The sequence below is a fragment of the Pseudophryne corroboree genome, chromosome 8, assembly GCF_028390025.1.
Source record: "Pseudophryne corroboree isolate aPseCor3 chromosome 8, aPseCor3.hap2, whole genome shotgun sequence".
Classification (NCBI taxonomy): domain Eukaryota; kingdom Metazoa; phylum Chordata; class Amphibia; order Anura; family Myobatrachidae; genus Pseudophryne; species Pseudophryne corroboree.
Genome location: NC_086451.1, coordinates 136209078 through 136231021, shown reverse-complemented (window position 1 = coordinate 136231021; position 21944 = coordinate 136209078). Strand labels below are relative to the sequence as shown.

Genomic DNA, 21944 nt, shown 5'->3' with positions numbered 1-21944 from the left:
CAGAAAATCGGACTCTCTGTCCTGTATGATCCCAAGAAACTTGGGTGTCCTGCTTCTAAGCTGACTATCTCTCGCTGGATCAGGTTTACTATCCAGCATGCATATTCTACGGAAGGATTGCCGTGTCCTACGTCTGTTAAGGCCCACTCTACTCGTAAGGTGGGTTCTTCCTGGGCGGCTGCCCGGGGTGTCTCGGCTTTACAGCTTTTCCGAGCGGCTACTTCGTCTGGGTCGAACACGTTTGCAAAGTTCTACAAGTTCGATACTTTGGCCGCTGAGGACCTGAAGTTTGGTCAATCAGTTCTGCAGGAGCCTCCGCGCTCTCCCTCCCATGCTGGGAGCTTTGGTACATCCCCATGGTACTAAGGTGGACCCCAGCATCCTTTAGGGCGTAAGAGGAAATAGGATTTTGGTTACCTACCGGTAAATCCTTTTCTCGTAGTTTGTAGAGGATGCTGGGCGCCCGCCCAGCACTTCATTTTCCTGCTATCGTTATTTGGTTCAGTACAACTTTGTTTTAGTTGAGTACTGCATTGTTACTTGGTAAGTAATGTTTCAGCGGTTGCTGCGTTTCAAGATAGCTTGATGTGCCTTGTATGTGTGAGCTGGTGTGAATCTCGCCACTTTCTGTGTGAAATCCTTCTCTCGAAGATGTCAGTCTCCTCGGGCACAGTTTCTAGACTGAGTCTGGTAGGAGGGGCATAGAGGGAGGAGCCAGCCCACACTCTTAAAGTTCCAATGGCTCCTGGTGGACCCGTCTATACCCCATGGTACTAATGTGGACCCCAGCATCCTCTACGGACTACGAGAAAAGGATTTACCGGTAGGTAACCAAGATCCTATTTTTTCTCTCATCCGTTCTTTTCTAATTTTCACCTCAGACAGTGCAGATCTTCCTATCCCAGACCCACACTTCTTGGTGGGTTTACTTCTTCCTCAATGTTTCAGCAGAGGCCTGTACAGTAGCTGCAGGTAGCCAAGAGACATTATGTTTATATGTTATTTTTTTTTAGCAGTGACAGTCATGGGGTACATGTGCACGCCGCAGTGGTGGCATGAGCAAGCTATGGGAAAAAATCATCAAGCTCCATCTGGGCACTTTGAACGGGTAATTAATTCAGTTAGTGGGCTAAGGGAGGGTCGGTAATGAGACTACCTTGTAGGAACTGCCTCTGCCGTACAGTTGCATGCACAAGCTTTTATTATAAAAACTTATAAGGATGGATGTAAAAATATAACACGCCACACTGCATAAGATGGAACCCAGGTATTTATGCAAATGGTATGGTAAATATGGATAGGAACTCATACCCCAAAACACTTGACACTCCTTCAGCACGTTTTGGCATACTGCTGCAAATTTATCAAGATGAGTGTCTGCCACAAGTGGACAAGCTAGTAAGAACACCACATGTTACATAGCCACCACATGTGGTATGGATACTCCCCCTTACCCTATCACATGTTTAATTGTGGAGTGGATTCCAGATGATGAAATGAAACCTTTATGAGCTTTTCACCACTCTGTGCTATGCAAGCATAATTGTAAGAGTTAGCGCTGTGGGGTAGATGTATGAAAAGATGATATGGGGGGGTATTATTGCACGGTATGTGCAATGATACCGGTTCCCCCCATGTATGACTGCAGCAGTCTGTGCTGAATAACAGGGGCGCTGCTATCTAAAAGATAACACGCCGATATGCAGGGCAGTGTATGAATGGTCCGTTACACTGACCGTTCTCGATATCTCTACAGCAGGGACAGCTCTCCGGGCTGCATGTGAGATCTTGCTTGTGCCCAGTGGAGCCAGCAGACGGTAAGAAAACTGATACTGCTCTTGCAGTAACTGTGTATAGAAGATTATGCAAGTGCAGAGGGGGCCTCTCACGTAAGGTCCACGGGTAGGTAGTACGTAGGTAAATATCCTCAGTTGGTCTAGGAGTCCTAGTCCTTTTTATGCACTAGGAAGCCTGCAATTCTTTGTGAGTTTACAGGTATAACTGACTGTACAGCACAGTGGGCCCAACATTATGACATCACAATCAATGCAATTCAACATTAAATGCAACATGACATTACAATCAATGCAAGGCAACATTGAAAGCACCATTATGACATCACAATCAATGCAATTCAACATTAACGTTATGACATCACAATCGACGCAATTCAACATTAAATGAAACATTGACATTACAATCAATGCAATTCAACATTAAATGAAACACTGACATTACAATCAATGCAATTCAACATTAAATGCAACATTACCACATCACAATGCAATTCTGCATTAAATGCAACATTATGACATCACAATCAATGTAATGCAACACTGAAGGCACCATTATGACATGATAATCAATGCAATTCAACATTGAATGCAACATTACAACATCACAATAAATGCAATTCAACATTAAATGCAACATTACGACATCACAATCAATGCAATTCAACATTAAATGCAACATTACGACATCACAATCAATGCAATTCAACATTAAATGCAACATTACGACATCACAATCAATGCAATTCAACATTAAATGCAACATTACGACATCACAATCAATGCAATTCAACATTAAATGCAACATTACGACATCACAATCAATGCAATTCAACATTAAATGCAACATTACGACATCACAATCAATGCAATTCAACATTAAATGCAACATTACGACATCACAATCAATGCAATTCAACATTAAATGCAACATTACGACATCACAATCAATGCAATTCAACATTAAATGCAACATTACGACATCACAATCAATGCAATTCAACATTAAATGCAACATTACGACATCACAATCAATGCAATTCAACATTAAATGCAACATTACGACATCACAATCAATGCAATTCAACATTAAATGCAACATTACGACATCACAATCAATGCAATTCAACATTGAAAGTACCCTTATGATGACATCACAATCAATGCAATTCAACATTGAAAGTACCCTTATGATGACATCACAATCAATGCAATTCAACATTAAATGCAACAATATGACATCACAATCAAGTGGGCCCTATTCAGGTTGGATCGCAAAACACGATCCAACCGCAAAAATGATGCGCCCTGCATATGCGGCCACATTTTCTATGAGTGAGAACGTCTCCAAGGCGGAGACTGAGCGTTGCGGGGGCGGTGCTAGGGAAACATAAGTGTTGCAGTATGAATGGGGGGGCGTGGTGTGGGCCTGATCGGGGCGGTTGCGTGTGACATCACGCAGCCACCCCATGCCACGGCCCCCGTTTGTGAACGCTACGCCCCTCGTTCAAAAAGATGGCGGGCCTCTTGTTTTCGCAGCCACGCTGCACCTGCAGCAGGCACCCTACTTTCTGCGATCACGCTGAAATTGCGGTGCAACGCAATTTCAGCGTGGTCGCAGGAGTTAGGCGGCGGGTAGCATGCTGGATGGACTTGCCCTGCACTGGGCGGCCCCTAGCATGCGATCAAAAGGATTACAGATTCTGCTAATAAGCAGAATTTGCAATCCTTACTGAATGAGGTCCAGTGTGCTGTGAGAGGTACTTGTAGAGTCATCATACTGTAGCTCTCTCTTTTTGCAGGCAGGATGACTGCATTCTGGGAAGCGCTGGACGTTGGTCAAAAAGTCTGAATCTCCAATTTAGGCTGCTGCCCCCATTGACAGCGCTTCCTTAGATATAATTTGTGCAAGTTTGTCAGTACTCCCGCCAGGAGACTGCAGGTCGGCACTTCACTGTGAGGTATTCTGGAAGATGAGCTACCTGCGAGGTCAGCAAGGTGAGTTAAGGCTTGTGAGGTCTGTGCACAGTTACTGCAAGAGCAGCATAAGGTTTGCAAGACCTATCTCCATACTGGTGCGTATATTTATATGCAGGATGCCACAGTATACATAAGTCAGCCCTCCCATTTTTATATCCTACTGAAGGCTGCATAGCAACCATTAAAACAAATATGAGGGTGTCTCTTTATTAAAGTTGAAAGTTTAGGGACCCATTTACCATTTCTTAAAGTAGGTGTAAAGATTAATTTTCACCTACTTCTGTGAAAATTAGGTATTAGACCTGGGGTGTAGTAAGAGAGGAAAGGTGTGCAGTCTCTGTTTTGGCATTTTCCCTCTAGCTGACAGCGCATTGCAGATTTTAAGCACTAGGGTCACTAGGTACCAGAGTCAAGTGCACATGTGCAGGTCTCTGGAAAATGGTGCGGTGGCCATTTTCCCAGTGATTATCCTACTGTGCATGAGAGATAATCCAGGAAAATGTCCACCGTGCCATTTTTCCAGTGATTTCTGCAGCGCCACTGTCGTCGGACTTCAGAGGGGTAAGTATTCAAGAAATAGGGGCAGGGTATGCCCCGCTGGACTCGGGGGGGTGGGGGGGGGGGGGTCGGGGAACTGCAGGAACCTGTGCCATCTTCAGCCCTGCTTCTTCCTATTAGAATGAATTCTAGATTGTGGAGAGATTAGCTGCTTCTGGTCCTGCACCCCTTATGGCAGTGAGTTCACGCAAGCGCACTAACACCCCCGAGTCAGATCAAGCGGTTTAATAGTCCGCCACTATTAGCGGCAGAATTGGCTATGGTAGGGATTGTGCACTGAAGCAGTTGTTCTGGTACTATTGTATCCACCACCGCAACTCGTCGCGAGATGGATGCATTCTTTTTCAGGAGTCAAAGTATTCCTGCAGTGTAAGTAAATACAGGAATTATCAGAAATATATATATTTCTCTAACGTCCTAGAGGATGCTGGGGACTCCGTAAGGACCATGGGGAATAGACGGGCTCCGCAGGAGACATGGGCACTTTAAGAAAGACTTTGACTCTGGGTGTGCACTGGCTCCTCCCTCTATGCCCCTCCTCCAGACCTCAGTTTGAGACTGTGCCCAGAGGAGATGGGTGCACTGCAGGGAGCTCTCCTGAGTTTCCTGCAAAGAAAGTATATTTGTTAGGTTTTTTATTTTCAAGGAGCACTGCTGGCAACAGACTCCCTGCATCGTGGGACTGAGGAGAGAGAAACAACCCTACTTCTCTGAGTTTCAAGGTCTTGTTTCTTAGGCTACTGAACACCATTAGCTCCAGAGGGAGTCAGAACACAGGTTCGCCCTGGACGTTCGTCCCAGAGCGGCGCCGCCGTCCTCCTCACAGAGCCAGAAGAAAGAAGCCGGGTGAGTATGAGAAGAAAGAAGGCTTTAAAAGGCTGCAGAAGACTTTCTGAGCTTCACTCAGGTAACGCACAGCACGGCAGCTGTGCGCCATTGCTCCCATACACCTCCGGTCACTGTAAGGGTGCAGGGCGCAGGGGGGAGGGGCGCCCTGGGCAGCAATATAAACCTCTTATTTGGCAAAAGAGAGCATATATACAGCTGGACACTGTATATATGCAGGAGCCCCCGCCAATTTTACACTTTTAGCGGGACTAAAGCCCGCCGCCGAGGGGGCGGTGCTTCTCCCTCAGCACTCACCAGCGCCATGTTTTTCTCCACAGCACCGCTGAGAGGAAGCTCCCCGGACTCTCCCCTGCTTATACCACGGTAGAAGAGAGGGTTTTAAAGAAGAGGGGGGGCACATAATTCGGCGCAGATAATAATAACAGCGCTACGGGGTAAACATTAAATTGCTGTGTTTTTCCTGGGTCATATTGCGCTGGGGTGTGTGCTGGCAAACTCTCTCTCTGTCTCTCCAAAGGGCCTTGTGGGGGAACTGTCTTCAGAAGAGCATTCCCTGAGTGTGTGGTGTGTCGGTACGTGTGTGTCGACATGTCTGAGGTAAAAGGCTCTCCTATGGGGGAGATGGAGCAAATGTGTGGTGTTTCCGTCGACAACGCCGACGCCTGATTGGATATGTGAAATTAAGTGCTAAGATGAATTTATTACACAAAAGATTAGAGAACAGACAGGGAATCGACCCATGTCTCTCCATATGTCACAGAGACTTTCAGAGTCTCACAACGCTCACTATCCAAAATAATAGACACTGATATCGACATGGAGTCTGACTCCAGTGTCGACTACGATAATGCAAAGTACAGCCAAAACTGGCAGAAAAGTATTCAATATATGATTATTGTAATAAAAGATGTTTTGCATATCACTGATGACTCATCTGTCCCTGACACGAGGGTACACATGTTTAAGGGGAAGAAAGCTGAGGTAAATTTCCCTCCTCTCATGAAGAAAAAGAGCGGGAATCTCCAGACAAGAAGCTGCAGCTTCCCAAAAAGAATCCTCAGGGAGTATCCTTTCCCTAATGGGGCCAGGATAAGATGGATATCTTCCCCTAGGGTGTACAAGGCATTGACACGTTTACCCAAAAAGGTAGCGCTGACTTTACAGCTATCCTCAGGGATCCTGCAGATAGCATGCAGTAAAAGTACTTTGAAGTCCATTTACACACATTCTGGTACACTACTCAGACCGGCGATTGTGTCGGCATGGGTTTATAGTGCTGTAGCAGCGTAGACAGATATCTTATCAGCGGAGATTGAAACCCTAGATAAGGATACCATGTTATTGTTCCTATATGTATGTGTGTGTGTGTGTGTGTGTGTGTGTGTGTGTGTGTATATATATATATATATATATATATATATATATATATATATATTTATATGTAAAAGATGTGAGATATATATATATATATTTATATGTAAAAGATGTTGTGAGATAGATATATATATATATCTCTATGTATAATCCAAAAAGAAAGAGGCACTCCTGGTCTTGAAACAAATTCAAACAAACTGGTGGTTTTAATCAACGTTTCGGGGTACTATCCCCCGACATCAGGACACACATATATTTATATATATATATATATATATATATATATATATATATATATATATATATATATATATATATATATATATATAAGACATGCCCAAAGAGACGTTAGTCTACTGGGTTCTAGAGTCAAACAAGGGTGAGGAATTGTTCGGAGAGGGCCTCTCGTATCACGTCGCTACGGCAGGTAAATAAAAATGTTTGCCATATATTCCCTCACAATCTAAGAAAGCGCCTCATTATCAAATGCAGTCCTTTCGTTCCAATAAAAACAAGAAAGCACGTGGTTCGTCCTTTCTTGCCAGAGGTAAGGGCAGAGGGAAAAAGCTTCACAACACAACTAGTTCCCAGGAACAGAAGTCCTCCCCGGCCTCTGCTAAATCCACCGCATGACGCTGGGGCTCACCTGAGGGAGTCCGCTCCTGTGGGTGCACGTCTTCGACTGTTCAGCCACGTCTGGGTCCACTCACAGGTGGATACATGGGCAATAGAAATTGTTTCCCAGGGTTACAAGCTGGAATTCGAAGAAGTGCCTCCTCGCCGGTTTTTTCAAATCGGCCCTACCGAAACAACCCCTGGAAAGGGAGATAGTGTTACATGCGATTCACAAATTGTGTCTGCAACAAGTGGTGGTAGAGGTTCCCCTGCTTCAAAGAGGGCAGGGGTACTACTCAACTCTGTTTGTGGTTCCGACACCGGACGGTTCGGTCAGACCCATTTTAAATTTAAAACCCCTGAACCTTTACTTAAAACGGTTCAAGTTCAAGATGGAATCACTCAGGGCGGTCATTGCCAGCCTAGAAGGGGAGATTTTTTGGTATCTCTGGACATAAAGGATGCATACCTACATGTCCCCATAAATCCTGCTCATCAGGAGTACCTGAGATTTGCGGTACAGGATTGTCCTTACCAATTTCAGACGTTGCCGTTTGGGCTTTCCACGGCCCCGATAATTTTCACCAAGGTTATGGCGGAAATGATGGTGCTCCGGCGCAAGCAGGGTGTCACAATTATCCCGTACTTGGACGATCTCCTCATAAAAGTGAGATCACGGGAGAAGTTGCTGAGCAGCGTATCACTTTCACTGAATGTGTTACAGCGAAACGGCGGGATTCTCAATATTCCAAAGTCGCAGCTGAATCCTACAACTCGTCTGCCCTTCTTGGGCATGATTCTGGACACAGACCAGAAAAGGGTTTCTCTATCGTCCTAGTGGATGCTGGGGTTCCTGAAAGGACCATGGGGGATAGCGGCTCCGCAGGAGACAGGGCACAAAAGTAAAGCTTTCCGATCAGGTGGTGTGCACTGGCTCCTCCCCCTATGACCCTCCTCCAAGCCAGTTAGATTTTTGTGCCCGGCCGAGAAGGGTGCAATCTAGGTGGCTCTCCTAAAGAGCTGCTTAGAAAAGTTTAGCTTAGGTTTTTTATTTTACAGTGAGTCCTGCTGGCAACAGGATCACTGCAACGAGGGACTTAGGGGAGAAGAAGTGAACTCACCTGCGTGCAGGATGGATTGGCTTCTTGGCTACTGGACATCAGCTCCAGAGGGACGATCACAGGTACAGCCTGGATGGTCACCGGAGCCTTGCCGCCGGCCCCCTTGCAGATGCTGAAGTAAGAAGAGGTCCAGAATCGGCGGCAGAAGACTCCTCAGTCTTCTAAAGGTAGCGCACAGCACTGCAGCTGTGCGCCATTTTCCTCTCAGCACACTTCACACGGCAGTCACTGAGGGTGCAGGGCGCTGGGAGGGGGGCGCCCTGGGAGGCAAATGAATACCTATTTTGGCTAAAAATACCTCACATATAGCCTCCGGAGGCTATATGGAGATATTTAACCCCTGCCAGAATCCGTTAAGAGCGGGAGACGAGGCCGCCGAAAAAGGGGCGGGGCCTATCTCCTCAGCACACAGCGCCATTTTCCCTCACAGAAAGGCTGGAGGGAAGGCTCCCAGGCTCTCCCCTGCACTGCACTACAGAAACAGGGTTAAAACAGAGAGGGGGGGCACTAATTTGGCGTTAGAAATATATAAAAAAGATGCTATAAGGGAAAACACTTATATAAGGTTGTCCCTATATAATTATAGCGTTTTTGGTGTGTGCTGGCAAACTCTCCCTCTGTCTCTCCAAAGGGCTAGTGGGTCCTGTCCTCTATCAGAGCATTCCCTGTGTGTGTGCTGTGTGTCGGTACGTGTGTGTCGACATGTAGGAGGACGATGTTGGTGAGGAGGCGGAGCAATTGCCTGTAATGGTGATGTCACTCTCTAGGGAGTCGACACCGGAATGGATGGCTTATTTAGGGAATTACGTGATAATGTCAACACGCTGCAAGGTCGGTTGACGACATGAGACGGCCGACAAACAATTAGTACCGGTCCAGACGTCTCAAAAACACCGTCAGGGGTTTTAAAACGCCCGTTTACTTTAGTCGGTCGACACAGACACAGACAGGGACACTGAATCCAGTGTCGACGGTGAATAAACAAACGTATTCCTTATTAGGGCCACACGTTAAAGGCAATGAAGGAGGTGTTACATATTTCTGATACTACAAGTACCACAAAAGAGGGTATTATGTGGGATGTGAAAAAACTACCATAGTTTTTCCAGAATCAGATAAATTAAATAAAGTGTGTGATGATGCGTGGGTTCCCCCCGATAGAAAATTATGGGCGGTATACCCTTTCCCGCCAGAAGTTAGGGCGCGTTGGGAAACACCCCTTAGGGTGGATAAGGCGCTCACACGCTTATCAAAACAAGTGGCGGTACCGTCTATAGATAGGGCCGTCCTCAAGGTCCTGCTGACAGGAGGTTGGAAAATATCATAAAAAGTATATACACACATACTGGTGTTATACTGCGACCAGCGATCGCCTCAGCCTGGATGTGCAGAGCTGGGATGGCTTGGTCGGATTCCCTGACTAAAAATATTGATACCCTTGACAGGGACAGTATTTTATTGACTATAGAGCATTTAAAGGATGCATTTCTATATATGCGAGATGCACAGAGGGATATTTGCACTCTGGCATCAAGAGTAAATGCGATGTCCATAACTGCCAGAAGATGTTATGGACACGACAGTGGTCAGGTGATGCAGATTCCAAACGGCACAAAGGTGTATTGCCGTATAAAGGAAGAGGAGTTATTTGGGGTCGGTCCATCGGACCTGGTGGCCACGGCAACTGCTGGAAAATCCACCGTTTTTACCCTAAGTCACATCTCTGCAGAAAAAGACACCGTCTTTTCAGCCTCAGTCCTTTCGTCCCTATAAGATCATATCTGCCCAGGGATAGAGGAAAGGGAAGAAGACTGCAGCAGGCAGCCCATTCCCAGGAACAGAAGCGTTCCACCGCTTCTGACAAGTTCTCAGCATGGCGCTGAGACCGTACAGGACCCCTGGATCCTACAAGTAGTATCCCAGGGGTACAGATTGGAATGTCGAGAAGTTTCCCCTTCGCAGGCTCCTGAAGTCTGCTTTACCAAGGTCTCCCTCCGACAAGGAGGCAGTATTGGAAAAAATTCACAAGCTGTATTCCCAGCAGGTGATAATTAAATTACCCCTCCTACTACAAGAAAAGGGGTATTATTCCACACTATATTGTGGTACTGAAGCCAGAAGGCTAGGTGAGACTTATTCTAAAAAAATTTTTTTGAACACTTACAAAGGTTCAAATCAAGATGGAGTCGCTCAGAGCAGTGATAACGAACCAGGAAGAAGGGGACTATATAGTGTCCCGGGACATCAGGGATCCTTACCTCTATGTCCCAAATTTGCCCTTCTCACTAAGGGTACCTCAGGTTCGTGGTGCAGAACTGTCACTATCGGTTTCAGACGCTGCCGTTTGGATTGTCCACGGCACCCCGGGTCTTTACCAAGGTAATGGCCGAAATGATGATTCTTCTTCGAAGAAAAGGCGTCTTAATTATCCCTTACTTGGACGATCTCCTGATAAGGGCATAGTCCAGGGAACAGTTGGAGGTCGGAGTAGCACTATCTAGGATACTGCTACAACAGCACGGGTGGATTCTAAATATTCCAAAATCGCAGCTGATCCCGACGACACGTCTGCTGTGCCTAGGGATGATTCTGGACACAGTCCAGAAAAAGGTGTTTCTCCCGGAAGAGAAAGCCAGGGAGTTATCCGAGCTAGTCAGGAACCTCCTAAAAACAGTGCATCATTGCACAAGGGTCCTGGTAAAAATGGTGGCTTCCTACGAAGCAATTCCATTCGGCAGATTTCACGCAAGAACTTTTCAGTGGGATCTGCTGGACAAATGGTCCGGATCGCATCTTCAGATGCATCAGCGGATAACCCTATATCCAAGGACAAGGGTGTCTCTCCTGTGGTGGTTATAGAGTGCTCATCTTCTAGAGGGCCGCAGATTCGGCATTCAGGATTGGATGCTGGTGACCACGGAGCCCAGCCCGAGAGGCTGGGGAGCAGTCACACAAGGAAAAAATTTCCAGGGAGTGTGATCAAGTCTGGAGACTTTTCTCCACATAAATATACTGGAGCTAAGGGTAAATTTATAATGCTCTAAGCTTAGCAAGACCTCTGCTTCAAGGTCAGCCGGTATTGATCCAGTGGGAAAAACATCACGACAGTCGCCCACGTAAACAGACAGGGCGACACAAGAAGCAGGAGGGCAATGGCAAAAACTGCAAGGACTTTTCGCTGGGCGGAAATTCATGTGATAGCACTGTCAGCAGTGTTTCATCCCGGGAATGGAAACTGGGAAGCAGACTTCCTCAGCAGGCACGACCTCCACCCGGGAGAGTGGAAACTTCATCGGGAAGTTTTTTCCACATGATTGTAAACCGTTGGGAAATACCAAAGGTGGACATGATGGCGTCCCGTCTGAACAAAAAACGGGACAGGTATTGCGCCAGGTCAAGAGACCCTCAGGCAATAGCTGTGGACGTTCTGGTAACACCGTGGGTGTACCAGTCGGTGTATGTGTTCCCTCCTCTGCTTCTCATACCTAAGGTGCTGAGAATTATAAGACGTAGAGGAGTAAGAACTATACTCATGGCTCCGGATTGGCCAAGAAGGACTTGGTACCCGGAACTTCAAGAGATGCTTACAGAGGTCTTATGGCCTCTGCCGCTAAGAAGGGACTTGCTTCAGCAAGTACCATGTCTGTTCCAAGACTTACCGCAGCTGCGTTTGTCGGCATGGCGGTGGAAAGCCGGATCCTAAGGGAAAAAGGCATTCCGGAAGAGGTCATTCCTACCCTGGTCAAGGCCAGAAAGGAGGTGACCGCACAACATTATCACCACATGTGGCGAAAATATGTTGCGTGGTGTGAGGCCAGGAAGGCCCCACAAAGAAATTTCAACTCGGTCGTTTCCTGCATTTCCTGCAAACAGGAGTGTCTATGGGCCTCAAATTGGGGTCCATTAAGGTTCAAATTTCGGCCCTGTCGATTTTCTTCCAGAAAGAATTGGCTTCAGTTCCTGAAGTCCAGAAGTTTGTCAAGGGAGTATTGCATATACAACCCCCTTTTGTGCCTCCAGTGGCACTGTGGGATCTCAACGTAGTTCTGGGATTCCTCAAATCACATTGGTTTAAAACCAGTCAAATCTGTGGATTTGAAGCATCTCACATGAAAAGTGACCATGCTCTTGGCCCTGGCCTGGACCAGGCGAGTGTCAAATTGGTGGTTTTTTCTCAAAAAAGCCCATATCTGTTTGTCCATTCGGACAGGGCAGAGCTGCGGACTCGTCCCCAGTTCTCTCCCTAAGGTGGTGTCAGTGTTTCACCTGAACCAGCTTATTGTGGTGCCTTGCACCTACTAGGGACTTGGAGGACTCCAAGTTGCTAGATGTTGTCAGGGCCCTGAAAATATGTTCCAGGACGGCTGGAGTCAGGAAAACTGACTTGCTGTTATCCTGTATGCACCCAACAAACTGGGTGCTCTTGCTTCTAAGCAGACTATTGCTAGTTGGATGTGTAATACAATTCAGCTTGCACATTCTGTGGCAGGCCTGCCACAGCCAAAATATGTAAATGCCCATTCCACAAGGAAGGTGGGCTCATCTTGGGCGGCTGCCCGAGGGGTCTCGGCTTTACAACTTTGCCGAGCAGCTACTTGGTCAGGGGCAAACACGTTTGCTAAATTCTACAAATTTGATACCCTGGCTAAGGAGGACCTGGAGTTCTCTCATTCGGTGCTGCAGAGTCATCCGCACTCTCCCGCCCGTTTGGGAGCTTTGGTATAATCCCCATGGTCCTTTCAGGAACCCCAGCATCCACTAGGACGATAGAGAAAAGAAGAATTTACTTACCGATAATTCTATTTCTCGGAGTCCGTAGTGGATGCTGGGCGCCCATCCCAAGTGCGGATTATCTGCAATACTTGTACATAGTTACAAAAATCGGGTTATTATTGTTGTGAGCCATCTTTTCAGAGGCTCCGCTGTTATCATACTGTTAACTGGGTTTAGATCACAAGTTGTACGGTGTGATTGGTGTGGCTGGTATGAGTCTTACCCGGGATTCAAAATTCCTCCCTTATTGTGTACGCTCGTCCGGGCACAGTACCTAACTGGCTTGGAGGAGGGTCATAGGGGGAGGAGCCAGTGCACACCACCTGATCGGAAAGCTTTACTTTTGTGCCCTGTCTCCTGCGGAGCCGCTATCCCCCATGGTCCTTTCAGGAACCCCAGCATCCACTACGGACTCCGAGAAATAGAATTATCGGTAAGTAAATTCTTCTTTTTTCTTCCGAAGGGAAAAGCGCAGGAACTCATGACTCTAGTCATGAACTTGTTGAAACCAAAACAAGTGTCAGTACATCATTGCACTCAAGTTCTGGGAAAGATGGTGGCAACATACGAAGCCATTCCATACGGCAGATTCCATGCAAGGGCCTTCCAATGGGACCTATTGGACAAATGGTCCGGGTCGTATCTGCAATTGCGTCAGCAGATCGCCCTGTCCCCCAGGGCCAGAGTATCTCTCCTGTGGTGGCTAAACAGTGCTCACCTTCTAGAGGGCCGCAGGTTCGGCACTCAGGACTGGATCCTGGTGACCACGGACGCGAGCCTCCGAGGTTGGGGAGCGGTCGCACAGGGAAGAAATTTCCAAGGACTTTGGTCAAGTCAAGAGACTTATCTTCACATCAACATCCTGGAACTAAGGGCCATATACAACGCCCTACGTCAATCGGAGATCTTACTTCGCAATCGACCAGTTCTGATCCAGTCAGACATCACCGCAGTAGCTCATGTAAACCGCCAAGGCGGCACAAGGAGCAGAGTGGCAATGGCGGAAGCCACCAGAGTTCTTCGCTGGGCAGAGAATCATGTAAGCGCTCTGTCAGCAGTGTTCATTCCGGTAATGGACAACTGGGAAGCAGACTTCCTCAGCAGACATGCTCTGCATCCGGGAGAGTGGGGACTTCATGAGGAAGTCTTCGCGCAGATTGCAAGTCGGTGGGGACTACCCCAAATAGACATGATGTCATCCCGTCTCAACAAAAAGCTACAAAGGTATTGCGCCAGGTCAAGAGACCCTCAGGCGGTAGCTGTAGACGCCCTAGTGACACCGTGGGTGTTCCAGTCGGTATATGTGTTTCCTCCTCTTCCTCTCATACCCAAGGTGTTGAGGATAATAAGAAAAAGAGGAGTGAGAGCAATTCTCATTGTTCCAGATTGGCCACGAAGGACCTCGTATCTGGATCTGCAAGAAATGCTCACAGAAGATCCGTGGCCTCTTCCTCTAAGGCAGGACTTGTTACAACAAGGTCCTTATCTGTTCCAAGACTTACCGTGGCTGCGTTTGACGGCATGGCGGTTGAACGCTGGATCCTAGCGGAAAAAGGTATTCCGGATGAGGTCATTCCTAAGCAAATAAAGGCTAGGAAGGACGTGACATCTAAACATTATCACCGAATGTGGAGAAAATATGTTTCTTGGTGTGAGGCCAGGAATGCTCCTACGGAAGAATTCCACCTGGGCCGTTTTCTTCACTTCCTACAAACTGGAGTGAATTTGGGCCTAAAATTAGGCTCCATTAAAAGTTCAGATTTTTGCCTTATCCATTTTCTTTCGTGAGGAATTGGCCTCATTACCTGAAGTACAACTTTTGTGAAGGGAGTACTGCATATTCAGCCTCCTTTTGTACCTCCGGTGGCGCCTTGGGACCTTAACGTGGTGTTAAGTTTCCTTAAGTCACATTGCTTTGAACCACTTAAAACAGTGCAGTTGAAATATCTCACCTGGAAGGTGGTCATGTTGTTAGCCTTGGCTTCGGCTAGGCGAGTTTCGGAATTGGCGGCTTTATCACATAAAAGCCCCTATCTGGTTTTCCATATGGATAGAGCGGAATTGCGGACCCGTCCTCAACTCCTACCTAAGGTGGTCTCATCCTTTCATATGAACCAACCTATTGTCGTGCCTGTGGCTACACGTGACTTGGAGGATTCCGAGTCCCTGGATGTGGTCAGGGCTTTGAAAATTTACGTGGCCAGAACGGCTAGGATCAGAAAAACAGAAGCATTGTTTGTCCTGTATACAGCCAACAAAGTTGGCGGCCCTGCTTCAAAGCAGACTATTGCTCGCTGGATCTGTAACACGATTCAGCAGGCGCATTCTACGGCAGGATTGCCGTTACCAAAATCGGTTAAGGCCCATTCCACTAGGAAGGTGGGCTCTTCTTGGGCGGCTGCCCGAGGGGTCTCGGCACTACAGCTGTGCCGGGCTGCTACTTGGTCGGGGTCAAACACCTTTGCAAAGTTCTATAAGTTTGATACCCTGGCTGAGGAGGACCTCCTGTTTGCTCAATCGGTGCTGCAGAGTCATCCGCACTCTCCCGCCCGTTTGGTATAATCCCCAGTAGTGGATCTTGCCACGGGCAAGCAGGACTTTTGCCCGGGGCGCCGCCTTCCGGAGGGCGCAGGGCGCCGCACCAGGGCAAGATCCGCTGCTGCTGTGTGCCCCCCGCTGGCCGCTGCGAAGGGAAACGACGCATACGCGTCTAGTTTCCCTTCGTGGAGAGGTCCTTTACTGTGCGGTGCGCGATGACGTCATCGCGCACCGCACATCATTTCAGTCTGTACAGGGGGCGTAAATGACCACGCCCCCTGTACAAAGCCACGCCCCCTATTGCCGCCCGGGGCGCACAGAGCGCCAGAACCGGCCCTGATAATCACCATGGTCCTTAAGGAGTCCCCAGCATCCTCTAGGACGTTAGAGAAAATAAGATTTTAAACCTACCGGTAAATCTTTTTCTCGTAGTCCGTAGAGGATGCTGGGCGCCCGTCCCAAGTGCGGACTACTTCTGCAAGACTTGTATATAGTTATTGCTTACATAAGGGTTATGTTATAGTTTCATCGCTCTTGGACTGATGCTATGTTGTTGTTCATACTGTTAACTGGGTAGTATATCACAAGTTATACGGTGTGATTGGTGTGACTGGTATGAATCTTGCCCTTGGATTACAAAAATCCTTTCCTTGTACTGTCCGTCTCCTCTGGGCACAGTTTCTCTAACTGAGGTCTGGAGGAGGGGCATAGAGGGAGGAGCCAGTGCACACCCAGAGTCAAAGTCTTTCTTAAAGTGCCCATGTCTCCTGCGAAGCCCGTCTATTCCCCATGGTCCTTACGGAGTCCCCAGCATCCTCTACGGACTACGAGAAAAAGATTTACCGGTAGGTTTAAAATCTTATTTTTTTTTTTAAATTTTTAATGAATATTGCATTAAAAGCATAATGCACAGTTGACTTGTGTGAAGCTACTTAGTCTGCTTTGTATTACATCTAAATTATTTATTTTCAGGATAAATGTATGGAGAAGCCAGGGCCAAAGTTGGATTCTCGATGTGAAGGCTGCTTTGTGAACTGTGTGGAGAGATTCATAGACACAAGCCAATTCATCTTAAACCGACTGGAGGAAACTCAGAAATCCAGGGCATCCTTTTCAGAGAGCCTCACTGACTGAAGAGTGAATAGTCTGTTCAACTGAGGGCATTTAAAATAATTTCTGTCTTGCAGTGGTGATTTTACTTGGTAGTCTACACCTTACCCAGAAAACTGCCTTCTCTGAGTGCCTGAGTCTGTAGACTGCATTATCACCTGGGCAAGACCTCTACAAACCTTTCCAACTGGTCTTAAGGATTCTTGTCAGAGGATGTCAGGAAGCTCGCACATAACACACTGATGTTGGGTGGAACAGGACTTTTTTTTTTTTTTTAATTCGTTACTGATGATTGCAATAAATTGAAATGTGCATGTATAGTACACATTGTTTTATCAAAGTATGGCCACAGTTATTTGTGTTTTACTAGCCAGTACTACAGATAGGCTTATAATCACACACATTCTGACATTCTCATAGAGAAGGTGATGAATAAAGGCAGCATCAAATTTGTCAAATAATGTAGGATGCAATTTTTACACTCATTGGAGGTTACATACAAAGACCCCTTGGTTACACATCTGCTAGCTTAGTTCAGTTTGATATCCTGGCTGTTGAGGGGACACGCTGCGCTTGCCGCGAATATTCTGGCATTGTTCTCCTGACCGCTGGGATCCCGACAGCTGGAATACCAGCGGCAACCGCAGCGTGTCTCCTCGTGAGCTCGCCACGCTTCGGCCCTGGTGGCGACTGGTTATATTCCCCATCGGGTGGTGGCGTGGGCCACCACCCAAGTGGGGATTCCAGCGTCTGTATCCTGACAGCCGGCAAAATGAATGCCTCCCTTAGTGGCCCTGGTGAACACATGGAGGAAGACTGCAAAAGTGTAACATCAAATCCAACCTATTACTTTAGAACCACCACCATCCATTACATCAAGCATGTCCAAACTGCGGCCCTCCAGCTGTTATGAAACCACATATCCCAGCATGCCCTGACACAGTTTTGCTGTCAGAGAATGCTAAAGCTGTGTCAGGGCATTCTGGGATGTGTAGTTTCTCAACAGCTGGAGGGCCGCAGTTTGGACATGCCTGCATAACATAGAACCATTTTTCTTCAAAAATACTTCTTGGTGTAACCTCATTTATGTCTTAATCACCAGTAAGGTGACATAGGTATGGCTTTTATTATATTTGGCACTTTCTCTTACGTCCTAGAGGATGCTGGGGACTCCGTAAGCACCATGTGGTATAGACGGGCTCCACAGGAGACATGGGCACTATAAAGAACTTTAGAATGGGTGTGCACTGGATCCTCCCTCTATGCCCCTCCTCCAGACCTCAGTTAGATCCTGTGCCCAGTGGAGACTGGGTGCATTACAGGGGAGCTCTCCTGAGTTTCTCTGAAAAAGAATTTTGTTAGCTTTTTATTTTCAGGCAGCACAGCTGGCAACAGACTCCCTGCATCGTGGGACTGAGGAGAGAGAAGCAGAAAGACCTACTTAAATGATAGGCTCTGCTTCTTAGGCTACTGGACACCATTAGCTCCAGAGGGTCGGAACGTAGGTCTCCCCCTCGCCGTTCGTCCCGGAGCCGCACCGCCGTCCTCCTCGCAGAGCCGGAAGATAGAAGCCGGGTGAGTATAAGAAGAAAGAAGACTTCAAAGGCGGCAGAAGACTTCAGATCTTCTCTGAGGTAACGCGCAACGGTAATGCTGCGCGCCATTGCTCCCACACACAACACACACTGCAGGCATGGATGGGTGCAGGGTGGACGCCCTGGGCAGCAATAAAAGACCTCTAGGACTGGCTAAAAGGCATATATAAGTGGAGGTGGCAATATATATTAAATCCCCCACCAGTATTAAACAAATGGAGCGGGACCGAAGCTCGCCGCTGAGGGGGCGGAGCTTGATCCCACAGTACTAACCAGCGCCATTTTTCTCCACCGCACATGCAGAGAAGCTGGCTCCCCGGACTCTCCCCTGCTGAACACGGTGACGCAGGGCAAAAAAAGGGGGGGGGGGGCACTTGTAAGGCGCAGTGAGTGTATAGGTATATACAGATAATCATAAAAGCGCTGTTATCTGGGAATTTTGTTCCAGTGTCAGTTGGCGCTGGGTGTGTGCTGGCATACTCTCTCTCTGTCTCTCCAAAGGGCCTTGTTGGGGAACTGTCTCCATATAAATATATCCCTGTGTGTGTGGGGGTGTCGGTACGCGTGTGTCGGCATGTCTGAAGCGGAAGGCTCATCTGAGGAGGCGGAGCAGATGATTGTAGTGTCCGTCGGCAACGCCGACACCTGATTGGTTGGACATGTGGAATGTTTTAAATGCAAATGTGACTTTGTTACATAAGAGATTAGACAAAGCAGAGTCCAGGGATAATACAGGGAGTCAATCAATGGCTTTGACGGTGTCACAGGGCCCTTCAGGGTCTCAAAAACGTCCCCTATCCCAAATAGCAGACACTGATAACGACACGGTTTCTGACTCCAGTGTCGACTACGATGATACGAGGTTACACCCAAGGGTGACCAAAAGCATTAATTATATGATTATTGCAATAAAAGATGTTTTGCATATCACGATGACCCCTCTGTCCCTGACACGAGGGTACACATGTTTAAGGAAAAGAAACCTGAGGTAACCTTTCCGCCATCTCATGAGCTGAATGCGTTATTTGAAAAGGCTTGGGAATCTCTAGACAAGAAACTGCAGATTCCCAAAATAATTCTTGTGGCGTATCCTTTCCCTGCACAGGACAGGGTACGGTGGGAGTCCTCGCCCAAGGTGGACAAGGCTTTAACGCGCTTATCCAAGAAGGTGGCGCTACCGTCTCCAGACACGGCAGCACTCAAGGATCCTGCTGATCGCAGACAGGAAACGACTTTAAAATCAATATATACACATACGGGGGCTTTACTCAGGCCGGCGATAGCATCGGCGTGGGTTTGTAGCACTGTAGCAGCTTGGACAGATACCTTGTCAGCTGATTTTGATACCCTAGATAGGGATACCATTTTATTGACCTTATGTCACATTAAAGACGCAGTCTTATATATGAGAGACGCTCAGAGAGCCGTTGGGTTGCTAGGTTCGAGAGCCAACGCCATGGCCATTTCTGCTAGGCGAGCGCTGTGGACCCGCCAATGGACGGGTGATGCCGACTCAAAAAGGCATATGGAAGTTTTGCCTTACAAGGGTGAAGTTTTATTTGGGGAAGGTCTCACGGACCTGGTTTCCACAGCTACCGCGGGTAAATCTACCTTTTTGCCTTGTGTTCCCCCACAGCAAAAGAAAACACCACAGTATCAAATGCAGTCCTTTCGGTCGCATAAGTCCAGAAGAGGTCGGGGATCTTCCTTCCTTGCCAAAGGTAAAGAGAAAAGAATGCCTGCTACGGCTAGTTCCCAGGAGCAGAAGTCCTCCCCGGCTTCTACTAAATCCACCGCATGACGCTGGGGCTCCACTGAGGGAGGCCGCACCGGTGGGGGCACGTCTTCGACTTTTCAGCCACGTCTGGGTTCAGTCGGACGTGGATCCTTGGGTGATGGAAATTATATCCCAAGGCTACAAGCTGGAATTCGAAGACGTGCCTCCTCGCCGATTCTTCAAATCGGCTTTACCAGCTTCTCCCCCAGAGAGGGAGACAGTTTTAGCTGCAATTCAAAAGCTGTGTCAACAGCAAGTGATTATCAAGGTTCCCCTAAATCAATAGGGAAAGTGGTACTATTCAACCCTGTTTGTGGTCCCGAAACCGGATGGCTCGGTCAGACCCATTCTAAACTTAAAATCCCTAAACCTGTACTTAAGAAGGTTCAAGTTCAAGATGGAATCGCTCAGGGCGGTTATCTCAAGCCTGGAAGGTAGGGATTTTATGGTGTAACTAGACATAAAGGATGCATACCTTCACGTTCCCATATATCCTCCTCATCAGGCATACCTGAGATTCGCTGTACAGGACTGTCTTTACCAGTTTCAGACGTTGCCGTTTGGGCTTTCCACGGCCCTGAGGGTTTTCACCAAGGTAATGGCGGAAATGATGGTACTCCTGCGCAGGCAAGGAGTCACAATTATCCCGTACTTGGACGATCTCCTGATAAAAGCGAGATCAAAGGAACAGTTGCAGAAAAGCGTGTCGCTCTCCCTGAGAGTGCTGCAACAACATGGCTGAATTCTAAATCTACCAAAGTCACAGTTGATTTCTACGACTCGGCTGTCGTTCTTAGGCATGATTCTGGACACAGAACGAAAAAGGGATTTTTCTCTCGATGGAAAAAGCCCAGGAACTCCAGAACATGGTCAGAGACCTGTTAAAACCGACGAGAGTGTCAGTACATCAATGCACTCGAGTACTGGGGGAAATGGTGGCGACCTACGTGGCCATCCCCTTCGGCAGGTTTCATGCGAGGACTTTTCAGTGGGATCTTCTGGACAAATGGTCCGGGTCCCATCTTCAAATACATCAGAAAATAACCCTGTCCCCCAGGGCCAGGGTGTCTCTCCTGTGGTGGCTGCAGAGTGCTCACCTTCTAGAGGGTTGCAGGTTTGACATTCAAGACTGGGTTCTGGTGACCACGGACGCGAGCCTCCGAGGATGGGGAGCAGTCACACAGGGAAAGAATTTTCAGGGACTATAGTCAAGCCAAGAGGCTTGTCTACACATCAACATACTGGAATTAAGGGCCATATACAACGGCCTTCGACAAGCGGAAAATCTTCTTCGCGACCTACCGGTTCTGATTCAATCAGACAACGTCACAGCTGTGGCTCATGTAAACCGCCAAGGCGGGACAAGGAGCAGAGTGGCAAAGGCGGAAGCCACCAGGATTCTGCGCTGCGCAGAAAATCACGTAAGTGCTCTGTCAGCGGTATTCATTCCGGGAGTGGACAACTGGGAAGCAGATTTCCTCAGCAGACACGATCTCCATCCAGGAGAGTGGGGACTTCATCAAGAAGTTTTTGCAGAGATAACAAGTCTTTGGGGACTTCCTCAAATAGACATGATGGCGTCACGCCTCAACAAGAAGCTTCGGAGGTATTGTGCCAGGTAACGGGACCCTCAGGCAGTAGCAGTGGACGCCCTGGTGACACCGTGGGTGTTTCAGTCGGTCTATGTGTTCCCTCCTCTTTCACCTCTCAGAGAGGACCTGTTGCAACAGGGGCCCTGTCTGTTCCAAGACTTACCGCAGTTGCGTTTGACGGCATGGCGGTTGAACGCTGAATCCTAGCTGGTAAAGGCATTCCGGAAGAAGTCATCCCTACTCTGATAAGGGCTAGGGAGGAGGTGACG

The 21944-nt window shown here is 47.8% G+C and overlaps 1 protein-coding gene across 1 annotated transcript in view; it reads left to right on the top strand.

Annotated features, from left to right (window-relative positions):
- TIMM8A (translocase of inner mitochondrial membrane 8A) overlaps nucleotides 1-17051 on the top strand; it is a 31841-nt gene extending 14790 nt beyond the window's left edge. The window contains exon 2 of the mRNA XM_063935592.1: nucleotides 16574-17051. Coding sequence (XP_063791662.1) covers nucleotides 16574-16735 — 162 coding nt within the window. The 3' untranslated portion in view covers nucleotides 16736-17051. The remainder of the gene's footprint in view (nucleotides 1-16573) is intronic.
- The last annotated feature ends 4893 nt before the right edge of the window (nucleotides 17052-21944 follow it).